General features: G+C 42.5%; 1 protein-coding gene across 1 annotated transcript; it reads right to left on the bottom strand.

Moving 5' to 3' along the window:
• Positions 1–431: 431 nt before the first annotated feature.
• GDF3 (growth differentiation factor 3) lies at positions 432–6,822 on the bottom strand. The gene is made up of 2 exons (XM_003796366.2): positions 6,489–6,822; positions 432–1,318 (listed from the first exon to the last, which is right to left on the bottom strand). The coding sequence occupies exons 1-2, from the start codon at positions 6,754–6,756 to the stop codon at positions 489–491; spliced, it is 1,098 nt and encodes a 365-aa protein (XP_003796414.1). The 5' UTR covers positions 6,757–6,822; the 3' UTR covers positions 432–488.
• Between the last annotated feature and the right edge of the window lie 3,291 nt (positions 6,823–10,113).

A 10,113-nucleotide genomic window follows, 5' to 3' on the forward strand; every position in this document is an offset into this window, starting at 1 on the left:
CCGTGAGCTGTGAGCCACGGCACTCTACTGAGGGTGACAAAGTGAGGCTCTGTCTCTAAAAAAATAAAAATAAAAATAAAAATAGAAAAATTAAACAGGCATTCTGGCAAATGCCTGTAGTTCCACCCACTTGGAAAACTCAAAAAAGCATAAATACCTACCTCAGAAAACAGTAAAATAATGTTTGTAAAATAACACAGAGAATAATGCATGCCCATACTAAGCCATCAGTAAATACCAGTTTCCTTCTGTCTGGAGTCTAAATACTATCATATGTACAATGAATATGAATTAGAGCAGAAAGTAACTAAGATTGTTAGGCCTCCAGCATAAGAGAGAGAGTATGGGGGCGTGGCGGTTATAGACATAATTAATCATGATAGATTTCCGAGGAAGACAAATTATAAACATAGGTATATTGACATGTTAGGTAGTTTTATTAGAAGATTTGCCCAAATAATACTCCTTCAATTCCTACTTCTGACATCCTACCCACACCCACATTCATCAACTACCATGTCTTCATAATGTCGTAAAATAACATTGTCATTATTGTCCTGGTAGAGCATGGAAATGGGAGAGAGCTTGGTGGGGATACAAACAGCCTGGGGGATCTCTGGGTTAACTGCATGCATCAGTGCTTGCATGAATGCATAATTGGAGCTGTTGAGAGAGGTGGTCAGTGAGAAAGGACAATCTCCATGGCAATAATTTGCCATGAATCCCTTGGGGGCAATGATCCACTTGTGCCAACCCAGGTCCTGAAAGTTAATGAATAGCTGGTGACGGTGGCAGAGTTTCTTACAAGAAGTCTTGCGGGTAGAGATGGCTGCCCTCCTTTTTCTCGAGGAAGGGAGGCACTGCTCAGTGTTGAGGGTAACCACAAGCAGGGAAGCATGAAAGGAACGTCTCAGTCTGGCACAGGTGTCCTCAAGCTGAAAATTCACCTCAGAGTCTCTGTCGTCTTTGACCAGTATCTCCAGAAATAAACCCAAGTTCTTCCGGGAGTTGTTATTCCCATCCTTAGCGACAGTCAGGAGGTTGAAGTGAATGACACCTTGAGGCCATGGTACTGACTGCAGTGCAAACATTTTACCTGGCTTAGGGATGGACTGGCCCCACACAAGAGGCTTCTGAACCAGGAACAGAGCCAACTCCAGTTCTGGTCCCAGGTTATAGTAAGAATTGGGCCCCAAGTCCAGGACCAGCTGAGCCATTGTTAACTGTTCCTTTTCTTTGATGGCAGACAGATTAAAGTAGAGGAGCTTTTGTAGACAAGGGGAACCTTGGGAATGTTTTTTTGAGTAAAAAAAGAAACCTAGATAGGAAGAAAGATGTAAGAGTTACCATAATATATTTCACTCCATATTCCACTAACTGTTATAAATCTCTGATATCCCATATACAACAGAAAGGCAGAGAATTATCAGTTATACTCCAGGCCACCATATGGGAGGATCTGTTTCTCCTTTTCCTCATTCAAAGACAAATTTTGATTTTTTTTTTTTTTTTTGAGACAGAGTCTTATTCTGTTGCCCAGGCTAGAATACTGTTGTGTCAGCCTAGCTCATAGCAACCTTCTACTTTGGGGTTCAAGTGATCCTCTTGCCTCAGCCTCCTGAGTAGCTGGGATTACAGGTGCTCATCACAATGCCCAGCTAATTTTTTCCATTTTTAGTAGAGATGAAGTCTTGCCCTTGTTCAGGCTGGACTTAAACTCCTGAGCTCAAGGAATTCTCCCACCTCAGCCTCCCAGAATGCTAGTATTACAGGTATGAGCCACCATGCCTGGCCTGGTTTTAAAATATTTTAAAAATATATTTCCGGCTCGGCGCCTGTGGCTCAAGTGGCTAAGGCGCCAGCCACATACACCTAAGGTGGCGAGTTCGAATCCAGCCCAGGCCCACCAAACAACAATGACGCTTCAACCAAAAAAATAGCCAGGCGTTGTGGCTGGCGCCTGTGGTCCCAGCTACTTGGGAGACTGAGGCAGGAGACTCACGTGAGCCCAGGAGTTGGAGGTTGCTGTGAGCTGTGATGCCACAGCACTCTACCCAGGGGGATAGCTTGAGGCTCTGTCTCAAAAAAAAAAAAAAATATATATATATATATATATATATATTTCGACATTTAATTGGTTCCTTCAAAATCCTATATATTTTATTTCAGGCATATAAACATTATTTTAAGAAGGGAATCCATCAGTATTGGCAGACAGCCAAAGAAAGCCAAGGCACAAAAATGTTTAAAAACAATCTAGACTGTCAGGTGTTGCTGGCCCAATACAATCACTCAGATTGGCTTAATACAAATGCAGGTCATTTAGCTGAGACCGAAACTCCAGAAACCCATGATGTCTCATACTTAGGTAATTCTTTACTTAAGGACTACAGTTGTCAATGACAAGAATTTCTATTCCTATATTTCTAAATATTTCATCTTCCACCTCAATGAACATCAAGGTACACTGTGATTCTTCAATTATTCCCTATAACATCCTTCTTCAAAATAGATGTGCTCCCACTGTTTTCAAAGGTACCTTCCCTGCCTGAATTTTCAAACCTCACCTATTCCTTGGACAAGAATCAAGAAAGTATACTTTTACTTTTAAACTTTTTTGCATCTTCAGATTTCCCCTTACCACAAGTAACTTCTTTGGGCCAGGTTCAGTGGCTCACGCCTGTAATCCTAGCACTCTGGGAGGCTGACGTGGGTGGATTGCCTCAACTCAGGAAACCAGCCTGAGCAAAGCGAGACTCCCATCTCTACTAAAAATAGAAAAACTAGCCAGAGTAGTGGTATATGCTTGTAGTCCCAGCATGCACTAAAGAGGCTGAGTCAAGAGAATCAGTTGAGGCCAAGAGTTTGAGGTGGCTGTGAGCTATAAAGCCACAGAACTCTACCCAATGTGACAGAGTAAGACTCTGTCTCAAAGAAAAAAAAAAGGCTCAGTGCCCGTAGCACAGTGGTTACGGCACTGGCCACATGCACCAAGGCTAGTGGGTTCAAACCCAATCTGGGGCCTGTTTAACAACAATGACAACTGCAACCAAAATATAGCTGGGCATTGTGGTGGGCACCTATAGTCCCAGCTACTTGGGAGGCTGAGACAAGAGAATCTCTTAAGCCCAAGAGTTGGAGGTTGCTGTGAGCTGTGATACCACAGCACTCTAAGGAGGGCAACATAGTGAGACTCTGTCTCAAACAAAAAAAAAAAAAAAAGAAAAGAAAAAGGGATAGAATGTATAGAATGTATAATAAGATAATTATTTGAAATATAAAAATGATACATTACCCATATGAAAATGCATTACCACTTTGTTAAAGAAATACAAATTCAAATCATTAAATCCTGTTTTGCTACCAGATCAACAAAATTGACGCTAACAGAGATGGCCACCTAATGTAGCATGGATGAGTAAATTGTAAATATTAGTAGAATGAAACCCTATACTGAAATCGCAGCCCTGAGAATAAACTACAAATACACACAACATGGACAAATCTCATACAGGGTTGAGGGAAAGAAGCCAGACACACAGAAAAGATACATTCTAATTTCTACTTTTGCAAAGTTCAAAACCAGACAAAACTAACATGTAATGGTATAAATCAGCACACCAAAGAGTAATGATTAACTAGAAGAACATGAAGGATCCATGGGGGCACTGGTCATGTTCTGTTCTTAATCTGGGTGCTGTTTAGTCTGTTGAAAATGCATTAAGCTATTACATATGATTTGTATACTTTTCTCAATGTATGATATGTTTGAACAAATTTCTTTTCTTTTCTTTTTTGATACAAGAGTCTCACTCTTTTGCCCTAAGGTAGAATGTCATGACATCATAGCTTATAGCTACCTCACATTCTTGAGGTCAAGCAATCCTCCAGCCTCAGGCTCCGAAATAGCTGGGACTACAGGTGCTAGCCACATATCAAGTTTAAATGGGTCTACTCTTTGATTCAACAACTCCTTCTAAGAATTTATCTCAGAGAAATAATATAAAAACTATGTACACACACAAGTATACATAAAGCAGCACTATTTATATTACATCTATGCCCATGAACAGGGCATTGGTTATGTAAATTCTAATATGTCTGATACTGGAATATCATGCAACCATTAAAATAAAGAAAAGGCTGGGTGCAGTGACATCCACCTGTAATCCTAGCACTCTGGGAGGCTAAGACAGGTAGATTGCTTGAGCTCAGGAGTTAGGGACCATCCTGAGCAAAGTGAGACCCTGTCTCTACTGAAAATAGGAAAATTAGGCAGATGTCATGGCAAATGCCTGTAGTCCCAACTACTTGGGAGTCTGAGGCAAGAGGATTGCTTGAGCCCAAGAGTTTGAAGTTGCTGTGAGCTACAATGATGCCATGGCATGCCACAGCATGCTGTAGAGTGAGACTGTCTCAAAAAAAAAAAAAGATAAGTAGAGGGCGGCACCTGTGGCTCAAAAGGGTAGGGTGCTGGTCCCATATGTCAGAGGTAGCATGTTCAAACCCAGACCCAGCCAAAACTGCAAAAAAAAAAAGAAAAGATAAGTAGACTATTTACGTGTAAGAGATGTCCACAATACTAGAGGAATGACCCCATTGGTATGACCCCATTTAAACAAAAAATATTGCAAGTTAATCAGCTATATATAAGAAGGCCAGGTGCAGTGGCTCACGCCTGTAATCCCAGTGTTTGGGAGGCCAAGGCAGGTGGATTGCCTGAGCTCACAAGTTCAAGATGAGTCAGAGCAAGAGCGAGACCCTGTCTCTAAAAAATAGCTGGGTGTTGTGGTAGGCCCCTGTAGTCCTAGCTACTTGGGATGCTGAGTCAAGAGGATCACTTGAACCCAAGAGTTTGAAGTTGCTGTGAACTAAGATACCACAGCTTTCTACTGAGGTTGGCAAAGTGAGACTCCCCTGTCCCAAAATAAATAAATAAAGAAATATTTAAAAAATAGCTGGGCGTTGTAGTGGGTGCCTGAACCCAAGAGTTTGAAGTTGCTGTGAGCTAAGATGCCATAGCCCTTTTCCAAGAGTGACAAAGTGAGCCTCCAAATGAATGAATGAATGAATGAATAAATAAATAAAAATTAAAAATAGGGCGTTGTGGTGGGTGCCCCTAGTCCCAGCTACCTGGGAAGCTGAGACAAGAGAATTGCTTGAGCCTAAGAGTTTGCTGTGAGCTATGACGTTACGGCACTATACCCAGAGCGACAGCTTGAGAATCTGTCTCAAAAAAAAAAATCAGTTATGTATAAGAGAAAATCTGGAAGAATATACACCACCTAGTAATGGTGGTTTTCTCTAGCAGGCTCGGGGAAGGATGATGGTTAAGATTACGTCCTTTTGCTGTATCATTTAATAGAATTAAAATCATCACAAAATCAAAGTTATTTCCATGGGAGAGAGCAGGAACATTCTCCAAACTGTATTTTGCGTTGTTTTCTACTCTCTCCAGGGAAAATGCTTCAGCTAGCCCTTGACACTCCTCCCACCTCTTTACCTCCCTCAAAGAGTTTTCCCCAATCCCCCTTGTTCAAGGCCCTAAGCCTGTACCATCATACTTAACACCATACTGGAAGTCGCCTATTTTCTACCTCTCTTCTATAACCTCTTTTAAAAGGGCAGACTTTCCCTCTGTGTTCTCCATATTCTCAAGGCCACACACAGTTCCTGGCTCACTGTAAAGTATCCAAGAAATGCTTTTTGGACAAATCAATATTCAAATTTTCTCTCTGGTTGCTATAAAACTAACTAAACCAGGCTTTCAATTCTGCCTCTGAAACACCTGAGAGGATGTATAGACATGCAGATCCTCAGAAACCATCTCAGACTTTGAATAAGAATTGGGTGGGAGAGTGAGGGGCGGGGACCAGGCAGGAGTCTCTATTTATAGAAGACCTGACAAACGTAGTGGGTGATCGGCTTGAACTATTAGATGGGTCCTTTCTTAAAGAACAGGACAATGGCATGTATTATTACTCAGTAGTTACAAATCAGGAACAACTTTTTCCACACAACAAAGGTAGAGGAAAGATGTGGAAAGGGAAGGAGGACCCCTGGGAAAGGTGAGCTTAAATTTTTTGTCCCCTGCTTGCTATACTGAAGGCACCGGGATCTGTATACACTGTGAGCTGAAAAGTGGGACACCGAGCACGAATGTCACGTCACCTCTTTTATCTAAACTGAAGCACAAAGCATTTGATTCAGAAAAAAACTGATGAAAGCTTTGTTCAGGCACCAGCTGTATGATCTTGACGAGATTACAGGTTACCCACTGAGCCTTAATTTCCTTATTGTTAAAAACTTGATAAGAATAACTGCCTTCCTCTCAGGTTTGTGATCAAATGAGATAAAACATGCAAAATGTCAGCACAAAGCCTTCTACAAGCCATCAGTCGTTATTATTTCTCCTCCTTTCCTTTCATCATACCACCCACTTCGAGATTTTTCTCTGGAAAACAAGAAAAACCTCAAAATTTCCTTACCTTGGTCTGGGAAAAGTCGAAGTATATTCCCAGGGACCCCCAACTCCTTTATGTAGCATAAGTCCTGGGGGACCCCAGTGGTTGCTGCTGCCTCTTGATCCTGGAAAATTTTCTTTAAAATATAAGGCACAGGTTGGAACTTCTGGGGTGAAGGCACCTTGTCTAAGCCCAGAAATTGGAGAAAGACATATTCTTGAAATTGAAATGTCTGGCTCAAGGTCAGAGATAGTAGGTAGCCCACAGCCAAAACTGGCAGGTAAGGAAGCATGGCTCTGCAGTGACTCAAAACTGGCCAGTCAGGCTGCGGAGAGCTCCAACGCCAGACTGCCTCACAATTCAGGTGCTGCTAATTTATCTGATGTAAGATAATCAAGTGTGAATTGCTCTCTTCCTAGCTCCTCAAAGGCGATTGGACGTGAAAAGACAGAACTTTTTTTCTTTTCTCTTGCTCCACTCTTCCAGAAAAAAGTTCATAAAACAAAGATTAACGATGTAGGGACAGAAACTCTACAACAATCTGAGATTGTCAACAATGACCCAAGTGAAAAAGAGACATGCATTTATTTATGTAACGAAGAGTTAGTAAGCATCTATTTTGTGCAAGGTGCCGAGATAGGTATTAGGAACATAGTACCGAGTAATCCATAGTCTTATACTTCATAGTCTGATTAGACAAATACATGTATAGATTTCTTTTTTTTGAGATGGAGTCTCACTGCCTAGGTTAGGTAGAGTGCTATAGGGGCAGCCTCACTCACAGCAACCTTAAACTCCCGGGTACAAGCCTGGCTTACACTTGAAATCTTAAGCTTTCGGAGGCTGAAGTCAGAGGATCTCTTGAGTTCAGGAGACTGAGACCAACCTGAGAAAGAGCGAGACACCTAACTCTACTAAAAATAGAAAAATTAGCTAGGTTTTGTGGTAGGGCCTGTAGTCCCAGCTATGTGAGAGGCTGAAGCAGGATTTCTTGAACCCAGGAGTTTGAGGTTGCTGTGAGGTAGGCTGAAGCCATGGCACTGTAGCCTGGGCAGCAGAGTGAGACTTTGTCTCAAAAAAAAAAAAAAAAGTGCTTGGTGCCCATAGCACAGTGGTTAGAGCGCTAGGCACATACACCGAGGGTGTTGGGTTCAAACCCAACCCAGGCCAGCTAATCAGCTCCAACAACAACAACAACAACAAATAGCCAGGAGTGGCAGATGCCTATAGTCCCAGCTACTTGGGAGGCTGAGACAAGAGGATCACTTAACTCAAGAGTTTGAAGTTCCACAGGTGGTGCCTGTGGCTCAGTGAGTAGGGTGCTGGCCCCATATACTGAGGGTGGCAGGTTCAAACCCGGCCCCTGCCAAACTGCAACAAAAAAAAATAGCTGGGCCTTGTGGCAGGCACGTATAGTCCCAGGGACTTGGGAGACTGAGGCAAGAGCACCTAAGCCCAAGAGCTGGAGGTTACTGTGAGCTGTGACACCATAGCCCTCTACCCAAGGTGATAGCTTGAGACTCCCTCCCCTCCCCCAATAAAGGCATGGAGGTTATTGAGAAGTTTAAGTGTGGTAACATGTTATTTTTTAATTTTTATTTTTGTTTGTTTTGTTTTGGTTTGTTCAAACTACCAGAAGATTTTCAAATTTTTTGAGACAGAGTCTTACTATGTTGCCCTCAGTAGAGTGCCATGACATCACAGCTTATAGCAACTCAAACTCTTTAGGTTTAAGCGATTCTCCTGCCTCAGCCTCCCAAGTCGCTGGGACCAGAGGCACCTGCCACAACGCCTGGCCATTTTTTGTTTGCAGTTGTCATTGATGTTTAGCTAGCCCGGGCCAGGTTTGAACCCGCCACCCTTGATGCATGTGGTCGGCACTGTAACCACTGTGCTACGGGGGCGCCTCCCTCTAAGAATTACTTAATACCCTGCTTGTTGCCAAAATAATTTTCAAGTTTTTTGAGAACAGGGATTTTATCATTTTTACATTATACTACTGATTGTAAGAACTTGTTTCCCCTAAAGGGAAAACAAAAAGTTTTAAGTAACATATAACTTTTCATCGTGTACATAATATAATCTAAACTCTAGCATGGCACCTAATGATATTCTTGGTCTGGCACCCACTTCCTTAGCCAACCTCATTTCCTGCCACCTACCATTCTCACTGTGGATGTGATATGGACCTGTGTGTAGTTCTGTGAACTCACTTTATCTCCGAGCCTTCACACAGACCAAGTTTAAAGGTCACTGCTATTGGAAAGACCTCCTTGACTCACCAAAATAGATTTAGATCCTTGTTCTTTCTCCCACTGAGCCTTGCATGAGCATCCATTATAACACTTATCACAATGCATTTCACTGTTTGTCTACTTCCTCCTCACACGTTGGGGATTAAAACTGGCTTTTTTTTTTTTTTTGAGATAGAGTTATACTATGTCACCCCTCAGTAGAGTGCTGTGGCATCACATCTCTCAGCAACCTCAAACTCTTGCTTCACTGAGTCTCTTGCCTCAGCCTCCAAAGTAGCTGGGACTATAGGCGCCCACCACAACGCCCCGCTATTTTTTGGTTGTAGCTGTCATTGTTGTTTGACAGGCCCGGGCTGGGTTCGCACCCGCCAGCTCTAGTGTATGTGGCTGACACCCTAGCTGTTGAGCTACAGGCGCTGAGCCGAAACTGTCTGTCTATGTAAGTATCTTTACTTTGTTTTCTCAGAACTATTTTGGGGAGGATGGTTTTTTTTTTTTTTTTGAGATGGAATCTCATTCTGTCACCCTGAATAGAGTGCTCTGATGTCCTAGCTCACAGCAACCTCAAATTCCTGGGATTGAGCAATCCTCTTGCCTCAGTATCTGGGACCATAGGCGCCCCCACAATGCCCGTCATTTTTAGGGCTCAAGCAACCCACCTACCTCAGCCTCCCAGCACTCTGGGAGTTATAGGTGTGAGACACCCTGCCTGGTCTTAGAATTGTGTTTTTGAATTTAAGTTTCTCCATTGTCTTTTTCCTCAAAGTATTCCCACTACTGAGGAAAGCGTCTAGAAGGTAGGAGACATTCAATAAATAATCATGTAATAAACAAATGAGCAAGTGAATTGATGCTGTTTCTATAAGTCCTACTCTTCTAGATGGCCAGGTTTTCTGCGTTCTCATACCTTTTTTTTCAGAGACAGAGTTTTAGTTTGTCACCCTTGGTAGAGTGCTGTGGCATCACAACTCACAGCAACCTCCAGCTCTTGGGCTTAGGCAATTCTTTTGCCTCAGCCTCCTGAGTAGCTGGGACTACAGGTGCCTGCCACAATGCCTGGCTATTTTTTTGTTGCAGTTTGGCTGGGGCTGGATTTGAACCCACCACCCTTGGTAGATGGGTCTGGCACCCTACTCACTGAGCCACAGGCACCACCCTCTTTTTTTTTTTTTCATTAGAGACAGGGTCTCTATAGTACCATGGCTATTCATAGGTTCTGTCACAACACACTACAACCTCTAAATAACTCTTTGCCTTAAGTGATCCTCCTACCACGTTTCCCTGAAAATAAGACAGTGTCTTATATATATATATTTTTTTAAGAAGACACACTAGTGCTTATTTTCAGGAGATGTCTTATTTTTATTAAGTATAATACAACAATCTACATTTAT

This window comes from Otolemur garnettii, unplaced genomic scaffold, assembly GCF_000181295.1.
Source record: "Otolemur garnettii isolate 467f Iridium unplaced genomic scaffold, OtoGar3 scaffold00104, whole genome shotgun sequence".
NCBI classification, from domain to species: Eukaryota; Metazoa; Chordata; class Mammalia; order Primates; family Galagidae; genus Otolemur; species Otolemur garnettii.